This window comes from Diceros bicornis, chromosome 3, assembly GCF_020826845.1.
Source record: "Diceros bicornis minor isolate mBicDic1 chromosome 3, mDicBic1.mat.cur, whole genome shotgun sequence".
Lineage (NCBI taxonomy): Eukaryota > Metazoa > Chordata > Mammalia > Perissodactyla > Rhinocerotidae > Diceros > Diceros bicornis.
The window spans coordinates 46,496,948-46,516,713 of record NC_080742.1 but is presented as its reverse complement, the minus strand read 5'-3'; the positions used below and the strand labels follow the sequence as shown (position 1 = coordinate 46,516,713).

The 19,766-nt window shown below is 46.5% G+C and overlaps 1 protein-coding gene and 1 long non-coding RNA gene across 7 annotated transcripts in view; both read left to right on the top strand.

The window, feature by feature from the left end:
* LOC131395106 (uncharacterized) overlaps positions 1-4,507 on the top strand; it is a 30,460-nt gene extending 25,953 nt beyond the window's left edge. The window contains exon 5 of the long non-coding RNA XR_009216270.1: positions 4,405-4,507. This is a non-coding gene — a long non-coding RNA (uncharacterized LOC131395106). The remainder of the gene's footprint in view (positions 1-4,404) is intronic.
* A 12,036-nt stretch (positions 4,508-16,543) lies between these two features.
* Positions 16,544-19,240, top strand: SP8 (Sp8 transcription factor). 6 transcript variants are annotated; one of them, XM_058526876.1, is made up of 3 exons: positions 16,544-16,669; positions 17,410-17,506; positions 17,666-19,240. In XM_058526876.1, the coding sequence occupies exons 1-3, from the start codon at positions 16,649-16,651 to the stop codon at positions 19,162-19,164; spliced, it is 1,617 nt and encodes a 538-aa protein (XP_058382859.1). In that variant the 5' UTR covers positions 16,544-16,648; the 3' UTR covers positions 19,165-19,240. The 6 variants fall into 6 exon arrangements, with proteins under 6 accessions (XP_058382859.1, XP_058382878.1, XP_058382865.1 ...); XM_058526895.1 differs by lacking the exon at positions 17,410-17,506 and having other exon boundaries at positions 16,545-16,669; XM_058526882.1 differs by lacking the exon at positions 17,410-17,506 and having other exon boundaries at positions 16,545-16,669; positions 17,662-19,240.
* Positions 19,241-19,766: the final 526 nt, after the last annotated feature.

Genomic DNA, 19,766 nt, shown 5'->3' with positions numbered 1-19,766 from the left:
TGTGGAGTGATCTAAATTTCTGGAGCTAGAAATTAGAATTAGTACTTTTCCACTAGGATTATTGGGATGATTAAAGACTAATTCAAAATCATATACACTTAACAGCCAGTGACAAGAAAGCCCAAATGAACTTTGATCTTGTCTCCACCAATTCCAACTAGAAACTACAGAGTTTAGCCAGGACCAGCCCAGTCACCAACCAATAGAAAAACCATTTGATTCCGTACAATCAAGTTTCTGTGACAGATCCAAGCCATTAAGACCAAATTAGTAGAATTTGCTACTTCCAAACACAAAAGACTCTTTGCTTATGTCCACATGTCTTATTTGAGAAGTCAACAGATTAGTCCTTATTTGGAAGGAAACCTAACCTGAGCCTTCCAACTGGATTCTCCTTTCCTTTTCCATTCACTAACTACTTCAGGCTATGCAAATGCACTCATGTGCATAGTAGAACATAAATTATGGCTAACAGTTTGACACCATTGTTTTATTAACAAATACAACTCAAAGCAAAATAATTAAATAGGGACACATAGTAAAATAAACATTCCAATGATATTTTAGACTGACAAGTTCTGCTCTACAAATAAAGGGGAGAACAATACAATTACACGACAGTGCATGTACAGACTTGCTGAATATGCGATGAAGCCTTGACCAGCCAGCCAGTTGTCTCATTTCTTCCATCCCAGAAAAAGTTGAAAAGAACAGGACAGCTGTAGTGTCCTGACTTTGAGACTCACTGGTGAATGGAACGACAGATGTAGAGCCAGTGCCCCTAAGTAGGCAGGACCTCATCCCCAACAAACAAAAGAGGATGACAGTCTTGGAGACCCGTTTACTTCAATAAATTTTTTTTTAAGCCAGCTGTCTTTTTCATATGTAAGATACTGGTACAAGGCAGTATTTACTGATTAGGTGTCAGAACATCACTTTACCTGATCCAAGCAAAACACCAACAATTAGTTTTTTCCTAACTCATTATTATTACCTTTTAATTCTATCTATATTTTACTAGATATATATAGTGTATGCTACTTCATCTATAGCTTTATCACATGTGTCAAATAATAAGGGCTGCTCTAGTCTTGTTTTAGGTTTACCCATTAAAAATCTGAAAAGTAAAAATTTTAATCTTCAAAATATTCCACATCTGCTACATGTATCTTCTTATAATCCACCATAGACCCCCAGTTTTGTCTTCTTGCAACTCCCAAATGACCCAAAGCAATGATTTGTACAACTCATTAAACACACATTCAATTCTCTACCATATGCTGTGTTGGTGACATCCTACACTTTTGCTCTCCTACTCAGGGACTGTGAATATCTTGAAATCAAGCATCTATTGCTTATGTTTGTCTAGAGTAGGTGCTCCATAAGTAGGACGATTCGTGTACTTATCTCATTGGATCCTCAGAGCCATCTCATGGAGTTGGCAGGGCAAGTAACATCCCTATTTTATAAATGAACAAACTGAGGCTCCAGCAGGTTAAGTGATATGCTGTCTAACCTAATACCGAGAATCAGGGAAATTGGAAATAGAAACCAGTTTTAACCTAATACCGAGAATCAGGGAAATTGGAAATAGAAACCAGTTTTCCCAATTTATAATTTAGTATTCATTATATATATAGCTTCCCCAAATGTATGGAAAAGTATATCAATTGTAGAAGTATTTTTATCCTCAATTTCTTTCAGTTGATCAGTAATAACAAATTTCCCAGGAACCATTAGTAGTTGTCAAAAATGTGTATTATAATTTAAGTCATACATTTCTGAGGCTTAAGTTCTATCAAAACTATTCATGCTGCAGTTCTTTGTTTAATAGGATTAACACAATCATCAATACTTTTGCTTTGCCTTGACAAATAGCTTTAGAAGGTGAAGATTTTATTGAAATACAGTAGAAAGACATGTTTAAAATGTGAATTACATAAAATAAAAGTAAACATTAAATTACATTTAAATAATCAAAGTAGCAGTGATTCTGACCCAGGAGGTAATTGAATGTATAAAATTTAATGTTCCTGCTAATTTTTACATAAATCTGTATGAATTTCACACCTAAAAAACTGCAAATATTCATCGACATTTATTTGTAAGATGACTTTAAGCTCCAAGAATTTCATGCAGTTAAAAGTTGACCTTCTATAGAAGAGAGAATAATGCTAATGAGTGAATATTAAGTACAAGACACTAACACTACAGAGGTAAATATGTAATTATATACATTTCCAAAAGTGGGATAAATCACACATTAAGTTATGTCATAATTCAAGGACTTGTAAGAGGCAAGAAGATGTACTCGATAGTCTTTGGATAATTACTTTTAATTAACATGCCTATATAATAAAAAAATGAGACTATTTTAAATTAGGAATGTAAAAATATTCAATACAGGAAAAATATGGATCTTTAAAGCTAGATAGGGCAACCATTGGAAAGAGGAGAGGTTTTACTTCTGCCTACCCATAAAAGCTAAGTCTAGACATTCATAATTACACCATTTAATTGGTCATTTTGGCTAAATTACGTAAATTGTCTACATACACTTCTCAAAGTATATAACTGCCAATGCTATTTTCACTTTGGTCAAGTCTACACTAGCTAGCAAAATGGAGTGGACAATTAAAACAATTATTCTGATGATTTAGATCAAACATTCATTAATTAAGGTAAAAGCAGATAATTTTTTTGAGGGGGGGAGGCTTGGATTGGAATATAAATGTTCCTCTTGTGTTCCATAAGCATATCAAAAAGGTTTTCTGTTTCTCAAATTATTTTTAAAATCTGATCTCAAAACAATTAGTATATATTGTTTCCATAGCAATTCCTGAATCAGAATCTCAGGTTCTTAAATTCCCAAGATGCCTAGGTAATAGAATAGTATTTTTGCACTGTTTATACCAGCATTGGCTCAAATCTCATCTCCTAAATTCATAGACAACACTGACAAAATTTATGGACACTCTGAACTCAAAAATAAAGTTATTGAATGCTCTTTAAAAATCAATAAGCATATATTCTCTATGTTGGCATTACAGTTAGGTAGAAGAATGCCCTTTTACCAGGAGAAGTGTGCTGAAGCCTTTAGCAGTGAAATGCGACGATGTTCATAATTTACTTTAAATGGGTGGGGAGACAAGTATATGCATGTGCATGAATAAACAAATAATTATATCCTATACCTCTACTATCTATTTAGATATAGTATGTTGATATCTACATATCTATCTATCTAAAGAGAGAGAATCTAAGCAATTGTCACAAAATGTTAACAATGTTAACCTGGATGAAAGGAATATGGGTGATTACTGAAATTAAATGTTTCATTGTACTATTATTTCAACTTTTCTGTAGGTTTGAAATGTTCCAAAATAAAAAGTTGGGGGAAATATACATTTTTAGCTCCACATAAAATAACTAATAAATATTCAGTACCCATCAAACCACCATGAATATGATACCCCTGCATTTGAAAATTCTGCAGTACCTCATTTCCTAAAACCATACTGTGAAATCTATACTAACGATTCTTTCCAATAGGCCTTAAGTGAGCACTTTAAAATATTCCCAAGGTTTCCCAGGCAGGGTATAGTTAAAGAGCATTCCACTTGAGATCCTTGCCTGAAAGGCCCTATAGAATTGCAAAGTATCATTATTAAGCAAATGTTCCTGGGCCCTTGGGTGGTTCACTTAAAACACATTTCACTGTATTGAATATTCAATGCCAAAAGCACACTGTTCAGTGTTAAGATTTGCAATTTAAACCCAGTTGGGAGAAGTAAAAGGTTCTTGTAATTTGCCTATACTGTATTGCATTGATGTAGTAGCTTTCATTGATAATTAAGTTCCAAAAATATGAGTTAGATTGTGTGAACAATGGAGGAAAGCTAACCTTTCTATTATAGCCTTAGCTCTTGACTTCTTGTATTTAAGATTACAGATGCTCCATTAAATCGATTTTGTGTTTAATCTCCTCTTGAAAAACAGTGAATGCAAGTCCCCAACTTTCTTCCCTTTGAGACAACCCAAGTATTTGACAATGAAAACTACAAGGTTCAAACCAGATGATTAACACCGCCCACTGGGGATAAGAAAAGTTTAGCATGTCTCTTTTTGGGTAGTTTTCCTCAACTAACTCTTCCTGGATTGGAATGTCAAAATATATTTCACACTAGATTTTCAAATAATTTTTTGGAGAAACCAGATTACCAGATTTGAGAGGGCAAGGGGTGCGTTTAAAGTGATAAGATTAATTATATTTCCTTTAAATACACAGAAATGCTTTTCAAAAACATCAGAGAATTTTTCAACAGTAATGTGGCTTTAAAAAAAAGTTTTATTCAAGTCTCTTCTCTGCTTATCTAGTTCTTTCCCCGTTTTAAAATTTTTTAGGTCCCTCAGTAAAATATAAAACAAGAAAAATATGCAGAACATAGGACTGAACAAAAGAATGTCAACAACATATAGAAAACAGGAGACTGTTATTGCATTAAAAGGTAAGATTCCCTTTTCGATTTGTGCTGGGGCGGGGAACCCATCTCCCGGGTTGCGGCTCTGAATGAGGGGAAACGGCCAGCTGAACTGTGGCTTTCCCTGGTCCACAGTCCACACCTATGCAGCCTCTCTTTCTCAAGCACCAATGGCACTGGGATTACACTCCAACATTTGGTCAATCTCAAACAGAGCTTCAGGCGAGAAAATCCAGTCCGTACTAAATGTAGAGCTCACCTTCAAAAGAGGTAACACTACCTTGGCAATGAGAGCACAAGCAGTGCCTTGGGGATCCCTGTGGGATATCCTCTCCCCTCTTCTACAGCAAGGGAGTGGTGAGGAAGGAACAGTGTAGCAGTGATTCTCTAGTGTGGTGCCGGGATCAGCAGCTTCAGCATCACCAGGGAACTAGTTAGAAATGCAAATTATCGGTCCCCACCCCAGACCTACTTAAGCGGAAACTCTGGGGATGGGGCCCAGCAGTCTGCGTTTTAACTAGCCCTTTGGGTGATTCTGATGTATCATCGCCGACAGAGAAACGAGAATATAAATTTCCTAAAGGAGCTTTCAAGTCCAGTCCAGTTAAGACCTGGACGGGGAGACCAGCAGAGCAGGAGGTTCAACTATTGCCCGGGTGGGGTGAGCCCAGGCCGCCTGACCCGTCCGCGACCCCCTCGCGCAACCCGCCCCTGCGGTCGCAGCCCCCCCCCCACTCCGCCCCCAGGCCGCGCCGGCCGCCCAGCAGGAGTCAGGTCGGCGGCCGGGGGCGCGGCGGGCCCCTCCCGCGGCCGCGCGTGCCGGCTGCAGCCCCCGCCCGCCCGGCCAGCCCCTTTGTCCGCCCCGAGGGCGGCACCTTCCCGCCCGCGGGGTGTGCGAGCCCTCGGGGGGTGGGAGAGGAGGAGGGACGGGGGAGGGAAGGAGGAGGAGCGGGGCGGGCGGCTGAGTGCAGGGGTGGGGAGCCGCCGCCGCCGCACACCCGACTACCGTCCCGCTCGGCCTGCGGAAAGGGGATTTTGTGGCCGGCCCGGGAGTCCGAGCGAAACAACCGCCCCGGGGCGGGGTGGCGCCTCCCCCTTGGCGGGAGCCGCCGCAGCCTTCCAGGCCCGGTAGCCGCCGCGGCCGGCGCGGCCGAGGCGGGCCGAGCGCGGAGCCGGCGAGCTCAGCGGGAGAGCGCGGCTAAGCGGAGGGGAGGGCCGGAGGGTGGGGCGGGGCGGGGCCGGGCCGCGGCGGAGCCCTGCGCCCGCTCCTCCGCCTCCCGCGCCCGCGGCCGCCGCAGCCTGGGCCGCGCGGGCCCCCCGGCGGGCGGCCTGCGCCCGGGGCCCGAAGGTGCGAGGCGGCGTGGGCCTGCGCGCAGGGACCTGGGCCGGCGGCTGTCGCGGGTGGAGGGGGGCGGGGCGGGGCGAGGGGAGGACGGAGGAAAGGGAGGGAGTGGCGAGCCGAGAAGAAAGGGGAGTGCAAATATTGTGACTGCTGGGTGCGGAAAGTGTCTGTGGAGCTGTCGGAGCTCCCCGCTCCAGGCGCCCGGAAGACTGCCGGGAAGCCCGACGGCCCCTCGTTTGCAAGGTCTTCCTGACTGCTGCACAGGTGACCGTCGCTCATTTCTTCCCGCTCCTGCGACGTGTCCGGAAAGTTGTACACTACTCACCTGATATTCTAGAGCCCCCAAGGACAGGATAGTAATTAAGCTTACTTCTTGGGAAGCTACAGCTCCGGGAAAGCGCTGGGCGGCAGCCACCATTGGAGGCAGATGTGAGAGGGTAGCCTCTCTTCTTCTTTTGCCCCCACCCCATCCCTCGGTTGTAGCCTTGCGTTTTTCGTTGCCAATCTCCTGAACTGATACCTTAGATGGCCATGCCACAGAAGAGAGGCACAAGATCAATGGTAAACTCTGTAGGGCAAAACACTCCGGGTGTATTGAAACCGAAAGTGGGAGCATCTCTGAAGTTGTCCGGACCATTGATCGCGGGAAGGCGCGGATCTTCGCGGCTTCCTGTGCGGCTGGCGGCCTCGGCGAGCCCGGCCCCCGCGCCGAGCGTGGTGGGTGTTGATGGATCGAGTGATTCTGGGACCCTCGGTCCCCAAGGTCCTCTCCTCCAACTGAGTTATGAACTGGGACATACCAGGCCTTCTAAAAGTCAACACCGGGTTGTAATTTCCTCCCTCAGACTTCTAAACCTACAATTTTTCTACCTATTTGTAATCGTTTTGGAATTTCTGTTCCTAAGTCCTAGGTAGCTAAGGGGGAGAAAATTCGAATCACTGAGGCTTAAGAAAAAGAATAGTTTTGATTTAGTAAATCAACAGCAGATCACCCAATAAAACTACTTGTGAATATCTATCTAAGGCTTGTTTTGAAACTTTAAATACCTTATATTAACTGCCCTATTTTCAGTTATATCTGCCAAAATTTATTAAAACACTGAAATTGAGCAAAACACTCTTTTTAATGCCCTAATACCAGCCAATCAATAAAATCAACAGTGCGAGTGTCTTTTAGCAACAACAACAAACAATGCTTCTTTTGGTTTGAATTTGGCTCCTGTTAGTTTGCTGCACACCTCTCCTTAGAGTTCCATTTGGTAAGTGTGCCAAAAGTGTAGACATCACTTTCATCTTCCTTTTGTTCTCCAAGCTTAGAGGACTACTTGAACCAAAGCAGAAAACGTTTTGAAGTGGATGCGTTAGTCCTGCCAACGTTTTTATCCAGAAAGCTTCAAATAAACTGACCTTGGACGGTACTAGTCAAATCATTTCCCTTTGCGACAACTGTTTTTTCCAGCTTCATCGGGGGGATGGTGAGGGAGAGGCGTGGATTACGCCTATGTTAGACTAGGTATAATCTAGAAAACTACTTGAAGCACCATCTACAGAAAAATGAGAACTTTTGTCGTTAATAGCTGCCCTTTTGAAGGTAATGGGCATTCCATTTCAGGGCTATAAATGCTGAGTGTAGACTCCAAAGGAGTGGGCTTTCGTTCTTCCAGTGTTTGCTTTCTTCCGTGTTGATCAAAGACGAATGTGTTTGCCTTCTGAGGCCCCACTGGAAAATGTTTTTAGAGCAATTACAGACATGACAATAATCAGTTCAGCTTATTTCTTTCACCTTAAGAGATGTTGCAAAAAAAAGAAGAAAGAAACCTTTAAATAAAGACAAAGGAGAGGGAAAGAGGGACTACGTTGGCTATTGCAGTTTCAGTGTAGACACTTCAAGAGGAAAAGTTTGATCCTCACTCTCCCACTCTCTAAATCCTGCGATCCTGGTTCCTGTTTTGAATTAAAATGGGGCAGCCTTCTTTGGTGGCCAGACGGGTCCTTGTTATTTAAGATGGAGAATCTTCATGGCAACACTGGGGGAGGGGTGATGCTAACTGTTCGGGAGAAGCGGAGCTGCGAAACAATTTCAGTAAATTGCAAGGTTTGGGTGAGGCGATTGTGAAAAATTGCGTTCTCAGTATCTGAGTGACTTTTATTACTTTTCCAGAATCCATAAGCAAGAATAAATATTTTTATTTTCTCTTAAAATGTAACCTCTGCTGAGTACAGGAGTCGATACTTGTCGAGCGTTAAATAAAAACGTGTCCCTTGTTCCGTCTAGTGGGGCGTTTCTGTCCGGATGTGGAAGGGGGACTCCGTACCGGGTAAGGTAGGCGCCCTTGAACCCAGTGTTTAGTGCATCATGTCATGAATTTCCTATAGCTGATGTAGGTGTTTTATTCTAACACCTTCTAGAGTGGGGGCAGTATCTGTTAAGTGGGTCTCCCTCTCCGTAGGCTTATACCCTGCCCCCTAACCCAGCAGCCCTGATCTCCGGGGAAAGAGCCTGAGGTAGCCAGCTCCTGTCTATTTAAAGGGCGAGAAGGACTAAGTAGTGACGCCATAAACAGCAGTAACCCAATTTGTAGCCTGGGTTGATGAAATTAATCACCGCGATTCCTTCCATTTCCGCCTAGAACTCCCCAGGCACCAGCAAAACCGTCTCTGTCTTCTCAGGAAGAGGAACCTGGGCATGTGCAGCCAGTGGGGCCAAGACCATTACGAAGTCCTGCAACACTCACTGAATCAGGCGTGAAAGATGTTCAGAAATGACCTGGGCCGAAGCGTTCGATGTGTAGGATTGAGCGAGCTGTGGGGATGTGGGGTCGCTAACCCTAAACCAGGAGGGCTGCGGGGCCGGGACTCACCCCGACGGCTGTGCTGGACCCAGCAAATCCCGGATTCACACGACATCCTTTGCTGTGACCAATACAGACGTCCAGTTCGATTACCACGGAAGCTCCCTGGGCTGATTTAACTTGACCCAAACGTACGACCCAGCTCGTTTAACACGGAAAGGGGGGCCTGTGTCACTTTGGCGGCACCAAAAAGCGTGGAGCTGTGGGCAACAGCTTGTGTGTGTGTGTGTGTGTGTGTAGGTGTCGGCGCACATATTCGATTTCCAAACATCTTTTGTAGCTGTCTTCTCAATTGTAATTTACAAACCCAGTAAATTTCAAAGAGCTTGAGAGTGTTATCAGACACCTAAATGCACTGTCAGCTTTCCTCCAAAATTAGGTTTTCTCTTTACTCTTAAAATCCTTTGCTAAGAAATGTGTGAACTCATCAACCGAATCCCCCTATAGGAAACAGTCAAGAAAAGTGAGTTAAATACATAATATGACTGAGGTAGATTTTTTTATAAAAAGTGAAAGTGAAGCACACAAAAATATTCCAATATACTGTGTGCAACTTCATTCCAGAAAGCAGAAACCTTTCAACGTTCCCACAAGAATTCTTTCTTTGCCCTAGTGTCTTCCGATATCTCCACTTCTTAAGAAAAATAAGTCAGCAAAAGCCTGCACCCAAGTTTTGGGTGGGATTCAATATTCTAAGCAAAATATGCTCAACAGATGATAGCAGAGATGAAGCCAGAAAACAACTCCAGCTATTTAAACTGCCAAATGAGACATAAAGCTGCATTGTAACAATCATCTGGAAAACAGGTTTTCCCATTGAAGTCGCTATGTGTTAATTACTGTGAGCTGGAAGGCTGGAGATCGAACGCCTGGAAGCCGACTTTCACCCCGCATACGTAAACGGAAAAAGTGCTGAACCGCAGCCAGAGGGCTCCTGCCCGGACTCATTGCCATGCATGCCTAGACATTAATATGTGTTCATGGAGGGCTCGTACAGTACGAGGTGTTATTTCCTTATAAAGAAACACCAGGTCTCGCTTTCCATTCTTCTTACAAAATTATTCGCATTATTTATGCTACATTGAGCGATCTAATTTCTTCGTGATAGTCAGCTAATTGCTCTGGCAGGTAATTAGAAGCGGTTTACAACGCAAAGGGCTTTTGCATTGCCCCTCGGATTATTAAGTTGCGCTGTAAATTATACCATATTTGCTAGGGAAAAATTGTTTTGAGCAAGTTCTCTTCCTGCGATCCGAGATGAAATCGGCTCCCCACCCCCGCACCCCCCCCACCCCTCCCCAGCCACCCCCACTGCCACCACACCCCCTGCTTTTCCTGGACTCAGAGTCGAATGATTCTAAAGCACGCGATTTTGTTCGTGTTCACTGGGCCGAAATAACTTGGCCATTATGGCCTGAAATGGGCCAGGTTTGAAGCGAGCTTCCTGCGCGCCTGCAATATCCAGCAGGCATGTGGGAAAAGAACGGCTTAAATGGGGACATCTGTTCAGTGCTGCTCATCTTACTCGTACGGCCAGGTCAGGTTAAGAGAATAACCTGTTCGCCACCTTTTTTCTTGTTAATAAGACTATTAGAAAAAAAAGCGAGCACACACACACACACAAACAACACTAATTGAGCTGCCATATAAGCAAAGAATCAGACACACAAAGGTAGCAGCAGCTGAGTTACAAGAGGAACTGTAAAAAATAACCAGTGGGCTATTTCAGAGAAAATCTACAAGACTTCTGTCAGGGGGAAAAAAAAAAAACAATGAAAAGAAAATCGGAATATGTGAGCTCAAACATGCTGTCTACAAAAATGGATTTACGGAAGAGATTTTAAGAAGTCAACAAAGAATGGTTTATTTTCAGGTTTTCACTTCAATACAATTGACCTGAAGGTAAACTCCAATGGAAATATTTTTTTTTTCTTAAGCTTTCAAGTACTGTGAGGCTCCACACTTTTTGTTGGTGGTGTTATTTTGGTTTGTTACCTCTGAGAGGCTGTTGACAAACCCCAAGTGGGATCATCCTAGTTTATCCCCAGATTTTAGAAAAGCGAACTGTATCCCCTTTCACCAATATCACCCATTTGTAAACCTTGTACAATGATTTGAACACATGTGTGATTAAACCGAGCGACCCTGTGCAGCTCCTAGATTATTTGTAATTAAACACAATTCCCAAAGTAACATTTATCTTCCCGAAACTGCGATTGCAATTGTCAACCGTTTGGAGGAGAGGAGGGGGTAATCTGGGAGCATTACCTCCTCTAGTAACAGAACAGAATGAAAAGAAATCAATAGTGTTGAGGATAAGAATTTAGTAGTTTTTAACTCTGCATGTTAGCTATGAGAAAGTGATATATAATACCAAAAGAGAAAACAGCGGAAACAAATCCATTCTAGGAAAAACTCAGGGATGAATTTATCTGAATGTAAGCCTCTCTCTTTCTCTTGCTTTGCACAAGAGTACACACACACATCATTCACCCCAAATGAGCAAACTCTTTTCCCTACATGTGTTTCCTTCATTTACATGATGAAGGAGGAATACGAAGTGCTGTAGAATTAATTATCAATTTCATCTGTGGGTTGGCAGAGAGATGAATATGAAATATACCATAGAGTACACGCCTGCCTGTAGAACTAGTACACGATCATATCAACATACTATGAGCATATGAACATTATGCATCCAGACAAAAAATAAGGAAATAGGATTTTTTCTTCTTTTAATCTAGGAAGAAATATCCATTTTGATAAATATCCTCATATTTTTTCTACCTATGAACTTATGTACTTATTCATATGATTGATACATGGGAAAAGTGCTCCTTGTCTTCTGAATATATGCAGTTTGAATGCCTTAGCTAAAGTGGACCAAAGCATGTAATATCCTAAGTTAGATGAGTAAATCTCTTTTAATTAAACCATCCCTAACTTTTGAATGTTTTGAAGTGGCAGAGAGAAAAAATATAAATATTAAACACTCTGATACGGAAGAAAAATATCGAGTCAATTATGAAAAAAATATGAAATGCTCTCTCAAGTGGTCTTATTTATTCAAAAAAGAGTGACCAAGGCAATGTTTTGCATCCACCAGGAGATCCTATGCAAGTAGATCGAGTCACTACTGCTTCGCTGTGGTCAACAAATGCATCCAATTAAGCAGTATCAGGAAAGTAAGGACTCGGCTGTAAATGTGGCCGGACAGTTTGAGACCGAATAACCTCACTAATAGGGGCTATTGTTTAGCGTGGAAGTTCCCATTTTCCAATCAGGAAAATACAGCCGTCTCTGGGCTCTGGACGACTGATCCGTTCCCACCTACGGCTCAACAATCTGCCACCAGCGAGGGGCTTTTATTACCTCCCTTCCCAGGAAATGTTGGGCAACTTCCTAGTAAAGCCGCCCGTAAGCAGGAGTGGACAGCAAAAGGGCACCTCTCAGGAATCCACAGGTCCACGCCTGGCCAGGTTTTCTTTTCAACAGGAAAGAAACTTTGGCCAGAGAGCTCCGGACGAGGAGACACCCCCAACCTGGCCCAGCCCGCTCCTCCCAGCAGCTGCCGGCCGCGCTCGGCTCCCACCCCACTCTTCTTCACGCTTTATTTAGTAGCCAACGCGTCCGCGCGCAAGGTCCCCGCACAGTGGCCAGGGATTGGGGGCCGTCTCCCGGTTTCGGGAGAGGCGCCCGCCAGGGACGCGCGGCCGGCACTGCATTCCCTGAGTTCGCAGCGGGCACCGGCCGGTCAGCTTCCAGAGCTTGCGCGTCCCTGCTAACGCTCAGGAAACCAAGATGCGAAGAGCCCGGTTTAAACGTACCCAGCAGAGGTACGCGCCTATATTATATAGCTCACGTGCATTCTGTTTCTTATTAGGCTTTTTCAGCCCTGTGTATATACCGGACCACACTCACGTTCAAAACCGTATTTGGCGTAGATGTGTTGCCAGACACTTGAAAGCCTGGATAACTTTGATGTTTTGGACTATAAATCCCTAATTGTACTTAATGGTTACAAATGGTTTTATTTACTTGTCGCTATATCTCCACATTTTAATCTATTTAACCAAACAGCAGAAGCATATTTCACTTTCCTCTCCCCGAAAAAGAAAAGCAGGGATCGAGGCATCTCATTTGCTTTTAGGACCTTCTATTTCTTTGGTTGTGAAAGCATAAGAGCTCCAAATCGCAGCATTGATTAGTCTTCAAATTCTGCTGCATAAAAGCTCCCCTTCTCAGCTCCATCTAAGGAGTTGTTGATGTATATTGTAGCTGCAAGGTGTTAGATATACTTGAGCAAGTTGTTCCCAGGATGTAAATTAGGTTCCAAAAGCTGTTGTCCAAATCGAAGAAACAGAGAAATTAATCTGGGAGACTATCCATCATCACTGGTAATAAAGAGAGCGACATGGATGAGACAGATGATATGATTAAGGGGCTGTGGTCGTTTTAATTAACTTTTTGCTGTCCTGTAATGATCAAACTGGTCACCAGACCCGGTCAATAAGCATGTTAATATCAAACAAATAAAACCAGGGATGATTAAAAACCTCCTGGTTTATTAAATTTGAAATTCAAATGAAATTTATGCTGCAGATGCATACAGAATGCTAATAGATTTTAGCTTTATTGAAAGTGGATCCCACAGGTTTGCAAGAAACAGCAGAATATCCATCTACCTCAATCCCTGCCAGCATGTTAAACTTCATGTGGGGTGGGAGAAACTTTTAATTAATGTTGGAAAGCCTGTACTTCCTATCTTTCTTCTCCTTTCCTTTCCAAACCTCTGTATCACCACAGTATAATACTCAAGAGTAATGATCAATATTACAAAAGGTAAACTCTACTGTATGAGCCATGAAATGCTTTGCCCGACAGGCTGTATCTGTCATGGATTACAGATGTTCCCTCCTGTGGGAGATTCAAAAATGATCCAGTCACTTTTCCAAAGTGAAGAATAAGCTGCCTTTAAGACCAGTTTCATTGAAACCAGAAGCAAGATTATTGCTATTTTAATTTTTGGTCAATTATATAATGATCTTTGTCTTTCCTTTTTAACTCTGCTGTCTTGCCGTATGACAAACACTAACCACTTCTTTTGGGGTAGGGGTGGAGGGGGAGTAGTATAAGAAAAAAATACCCTTTGTCCAATACTACTATCAAATAAAGACCTAATTTTTTTAATGGGAGTAAATGGAATGTATATGTATTTATTCTAATGAAGAAAGATGCACAAACCTTTGTGAAAATTTGCAAATGCTGCAAGCCAACCTTATGCAAATTGAAGACTCTAGTATATTTGTTAAATCCACACCAATGTTGTGACCCCTTGTCATAGGAAGAATTACATATGATTCTACAGTGAATTTATACAAATAAAAAAATCTTAGAAGTAGGTAGCTCAAAATTGTAATCACATGATGCTGAGTTTTTCTAATTCCTGGCATTTTTTTGAGGAAAAAGTGTTTAATGCCTCTGTTTACTCTCAGAATCAGTATTTAACTTTTTAATCGTCCTGCCTCACTTCCTTCCAGAAGATAGAAGGATAAAAAGATAAAATAACTATTCATAGAGGGGAGTCTTCCTTCAAAGCTTTTTTTTCTATATTAAGGGTGATGGTATTGATTAGAATTAAACCCCAAATTTGAACAACTGTGTATTAGGTCCTTAAAATGAATATCATTATAGAAGGAGACCAAAGCAATGAAGTTAATTCTCTTTTATTTGTTAAACGGAGTTCCCTCCTTCCCCCACCCCTTCCTCCTTCTGGGCTGGCCTGTCACGCCTTCTCAACACGCTGAAATCATTCAGAGCGGCTTGCAGGGAGAAACACGACATTTATGGTAAGCGTCAGCCTTCAGAAAAAAAGCAGTTCATTAATTTACTTTACACTTACTTCAAAGTATGAGAGTGTACCTTATCCCCTTAATCAATAGATATGATGTACAGTCAATATCCCAACACTGTTAAAAAGGGGTCAGAAACACACTCTCACACCACTAAACATCAGCCTCAGCTCTGCTCAATGAAACTTATACAAATGATACAACCTGACTTTGGAGTTCAGTAAACCCCAGGAAGATTTTTTTTTTTGACATCTCCAGAAGCTGTGATGCACTTGAGGAGGCTTCAAAAACAACAGTAAAATAAAAAATGTTTCCCCACTCAAAACAAAACATTTCTCCCAGCTAGTAACAGTTTAATCAATTCTGCCTTAAAATTAGATTTCTGAGAGCATTTGTAACTGCTTAAAAGTATGAATTACTTTTTTTAAACATATGAATATTCAATAGGGCTCCCAGGGCTGTGGACTTTGCTACACAGGTGTGGTGCTTGCTGTGGTTTAAGATGTTCCCTTGTGGTGGTAGTGAAATTGTAATGATGTTTCTGAAGGCAACTAATAACATAAATGGCAAGCAAGTTCTAAAACCCACCAAATTTGAACTGAGTGTATCTATTAACATACACACATTCATAGATATCTGGCCCAAATGCCACTAGACACAGACACTTCTGTATATGTGGTCCAAGATTTGTCAAAAGCTTGCCTCTGTTCTCAGATAAATAAAACACAGATTTCAGTCAAAATCCTGATTTTTTTCCTCAGAAAGAGGCAATGGGGTTTCCTGTAAAAACTTCTAAATTCCATAAAATGCTCCTCAATTTCTCATCCAAAGAAAAAACAAAACTTTCTCATCCCTTTCTCTACCTAATCCTTTTGTGTTGAAATTTACTCATCGCCACGGGACAAACACACCCCCTCCCCTAGAGTGAGACTTGTACTTCCAGAGCCGAATCTCACCTCTGGAGGGGGGGACAAACAAAAAAAGCCACCGCATCAAAGTAACAACTCGGGACGCAGGCGCACACACGCCCTAACGCATCCCTAAAAATACCCCTCAGCTTCCCTACGTTTCTACCCTTCGGCTGTAGAGCCAGGAAAGGAAAGGTAGGTATTAATACAATTTTCTTCAAAAATGTAGTGACAGTGTACAAGAAGTTAAGAAAAAAAAAATCACTCAAGATTTTAGATACAAGGAACCAGAGGAAGTTGGCAACAGTGATTGCGTCTGTGAATATTTATTTACTCAGCCTCACTCAACTTCGCAGTTTCACTCTTCAAATCGCCAATCTCTCTCTCTTACGTACTTACACTTTACTGCACTGTTCCTGTTCTCCACCCCCAGCTTTGCTGCACACACGCACACAAGCACACACAACCCCCTTTTCTCTCACACAAACACACATCCACACAGCCTTCCTCTCCCCCACCTCAAGTGCACACACACTCATCCACGCTCCCTCCTCTTTCGCACACACATACCTATTCACACTCCTCCCTCTCCCCCCCCCCCGACCAAACACACTCACGCACCACCAACACCCCCCAACACATTCAACGGCACTGTGCCTCTTCCCTCCCTAGGTCTGTCACTCACACCCTTCCCCTCAACACTTTACTGATCTGTCCCTCTACCCCCCTTTGTCACGCACGCAGTTATATTGCCGCCCACACACCTTCCCCCTTCTCTGCACTGTCCCTGCCCGCGCCCCCACTTCACCACACTGTCACTGTTATACCGCCACACTCACATCCCCTACACTCCCCACACCCCCCATCTGCAGTCTTCTCCTCCTCGGCTCGGTCACAACGCGCACACACTGTTACACACACACACCCGCTCTGTAGCACACGCGGGCACCCGCGCCCCTCCCGCGCCTGCTCCGCAGCCCCCGCGGCGGCCGGCGGCGGCGCCGATGACCTCACGGCGCGCGCGCGGCGCGGCCCGGCGAGGCCGCAGATTGGCTGGCCGCGCCTCCGCGGCACTTCAAAGCCGGAGAGGGAGCTACAATTGTGGTGGAATGGGCGGAACTGATCATTGTATTGCACACCTCTAAAAAAAACACTGCCTCTGATTTATCAATATAAAAAAGATCCTCTGAGAGGAGGAGGGCACTTTTGTGTGATGGCAACTTCACTTCTAGGGGTGAGTCTCAGGATTTTCTCTTGCTGGTTTAATTAGTTTCCTTTTATTGCCGATCGGAGGGGGTTAAAGTCGCCCCGGCCAGGCCACGGGCTATCAGTCTCTATTGAGAGCTTTTTTTTTTTTTTTTTCCCCTTTAAATACAAGTGAGTTTGGAGAAAAGAAAGAGGGGGAGAGGGGGGCAGAGTCACTTTTTTCAGCGCAGGAAAAGGTTCGAAGGGCATTTAGACAAGCCACCTCGCTGAGCCCGGCCGCTCGCTGCCCGGGAGACGTGCGCCCAGCCCATTTTACGTGTGACGATTTCGGGGGTAAAGAGAGCAAGTTTTTTTCTCCTGGGCAAACTGCAGATTCTCCCTCTTCCCCTTAAAAAATTCCGCAGCCCGCCTTGTCTTGCAGGTACGTTGAACCCGTCTCGTTTTTAACTATTGTAGACATTTTTTTTTAAGAAAATGGAAAGCAGGAAGAGCGTGCGGGCCCTATAGTTTGACCTCTTTTGGCCTGGGAGAAACAACCCAGGATGCGTTTCTAGGGGACCGGAACGGGATTTTCAAAGCTGTCTCTGGATTACAGGGGAAGCGCTCTTAAAAGCAATCCAATGGTTTTCCCCCAGGCTTTTCGGCAAAGGAAACTTCCTTCCTTCCCAATCTGGACTTTTTGCTTGCTTGTTTGTTTCGAAGTGCCTGGGGCCTTGTGTGCACGAGAGTGTTGTTTTCGGTGAGAATACTTGTCAAACTCTTCTTTAGCATGGCGCTTTGCTCCCGAATCAGACGCCGGCAGCCAAACTTGTCCCCTCTCGTAGAGTAGGAAGCAGCTGGGCGCCGGGGCTGTTGGGGGAGCCAGGTGAGTTGGTGGCGGCGCGCCGCAGCGAGAGATGGGGTGCAGCGGGGCGTTTTGGAGGCTACCGGAGGACTGATGCACATTTCTTTCCTCCCTCCCCCACCGGTCCTTTGCCCATCTCCCCTCCCCCACCCCTTCTCCTTTCCTCCTTCTCGCAGGAAGAACCCAGGTTGGGATCGACTCCTCTGGCCATGCTTGCTGCTACCTGTAATAAGATCGGCAGCCCCAGCCCGTCTCCCTCCTCCCTCTCGGACAGCTCTTCTTCCTTCGGTAAAGGCTTCCACCCCTGGAAACGTTCCTCGTCGTCCTCCTCCGGCAGCTGCAACGTAGTGGGTTCCAGTCTCTCAAGCTTCGGCGTGTCGGGGGCCTCCAGGAACGGCGGCTCGTCCTCGGCGGCCGCGGCGGCCGCGGCAGCGGCGGCGGCGGCCGCAGCCCTGGTGTCCGATTCGTTCAGTTGCGGTGGCTCGCCGGGCTCCAGCGCCTTCTCACTAACCTCCAGCAGCGCCGCCGCCGCCGCCGCGGCTGCCGCCGCCGCCGCCTCCAGCTCGCCCTTCGCAAACGACTACTCGGTGTTCCAGGCCCCCGGCGTATCGGGGGGCAGCGGCGGCGGGGGCGGCGGCGGCGGCGGCGGCTCCTCGGCGCACTCGCAGGACGGCTCCCACCAGCCGGTGTTCATCTCCAAGGTGCACACCTCGGTGGACGGGCTGCAGGGCATCTACCCGCGCGTGGGCATGGCGCATCCGTACGAGTCGTGGTTCAAGCCCTCGCACCCGGGCCTGGGCGCCGCCGGCGACGTGGGCTCTGCCGGCGCCTCCAGCTGGTGGGACGTGGGCGCGGGCTGGATCGACGTGCAGAACCCGAATGGCGCGGCGGCGCTGCCCGGCTCGCTGCACCCTGCCGCCGGGGGGCTCCAAACCTCGCTGCACTCGCCGCTTGGAGGCTACAACTCGGATTACTCGGGCCTGAGCCACTCGGCCTTCAGCAGCGGCGCCTCTTCGCACCTGCTCAGCCCCGCTGGGCAGCACCTCATGGACGGCTTCAAGCCGGTGCTGCCCGGCTCCTACCCGGACTCGGCCCCGTCGCCGCTGGCCGGGGCGGGGGGCTCCATGTTGAGCGCGGGGCCGGCGGCGCCGCTGGGGGGCTCCCCGCGCTCCTCCGCCCGCCGCTACTCCGGCCGCGCCACCTGCGACTGCCCCAACTGCCAGGAGGCGGAGCGGCTGGGCCCCGCCGGAGCGAGCCTGCGGCGCAAGGGCCTGCACAGCTGCCACATCCCGGGCTGCGGCAAGGTGTACGGCAAGACGTCGCACCTGAAGGCGCACCTGCGCTGGCACACTGGCGAGCGGCCCTTCGTGTGCAACTGGCTCTTCTGCGGCAAGCGCTTCACGCGCTCCGACGAGCTGCAGCGGCACCTGCGGACCCACACGGGCGAGAAGCGCTTCGCCTGCCCCGTCTGCAACAAGCGCTTCATGCGCAGCGACCACCTCAGCAAGCACGTGAAGACACACAGCGGCGGCGGCGGCGGCGGCTCGGCGGGCTCGAGCAGCGGCGGCAAGAAGGGCAGCGACACCGACAGCGAGCACAGCGCCGCGGGCAGCCCGCCCTGCCACTCCCCGGAGCTTCTGCAGCCCCCCGAGCCCGGGCACCGCAACGGCCTAGAGTGACGCGCGCCCCGCGCCTGCCCCTCTTCCCGACCCCCCCTCTCACCCCGGTCCGCTTGGGCCCTGTCTGGCCTCAGCTCCAGCCTCTCTCCACTGCACCCTGCTCGCGCTCTCTTTTTCTGTCTCTGTCCCTCTCTCTCTAACTCCCTTTGTGACTTAACTTTGTAAAGGGGATATGGACATGTAAGTAACACGCATTGCTCTCCTGGGCCCTGGCTTTCCCTTTCCACCCGGTAACACTGTCGGAGCCCAGTACAGCCCCACCTGGCGCCTCGCCGGGCCTTTAATGCTCCTTCTCTCCTCCTAGTCCTCCCTCCGCCATCTCTAGGTTGTGACGGGCATATCTTTTAGAGGGAAGCGGCCACTCGAGGTAGCACAGTTCGAATCCAGTGCCTGGGAGACCGGAGGCCTCCGCACCGGCGGGAACAACTCGGCTGAGCAAGGCTGAGCCGCGCCGTGGAGAGGGCGAGGCAGGAGGCCCGGGCAGGGCATCCCCGCTGGGGCAGCCGCGGACTTGGTTCCAGAACCGCAGTCTTGGGCGTCTCGGCTTCGGAGAGCCCTGCCCTGCCGCTGCTCTCCCTGTGCAGAGCCGTCGGAGCTCTGTG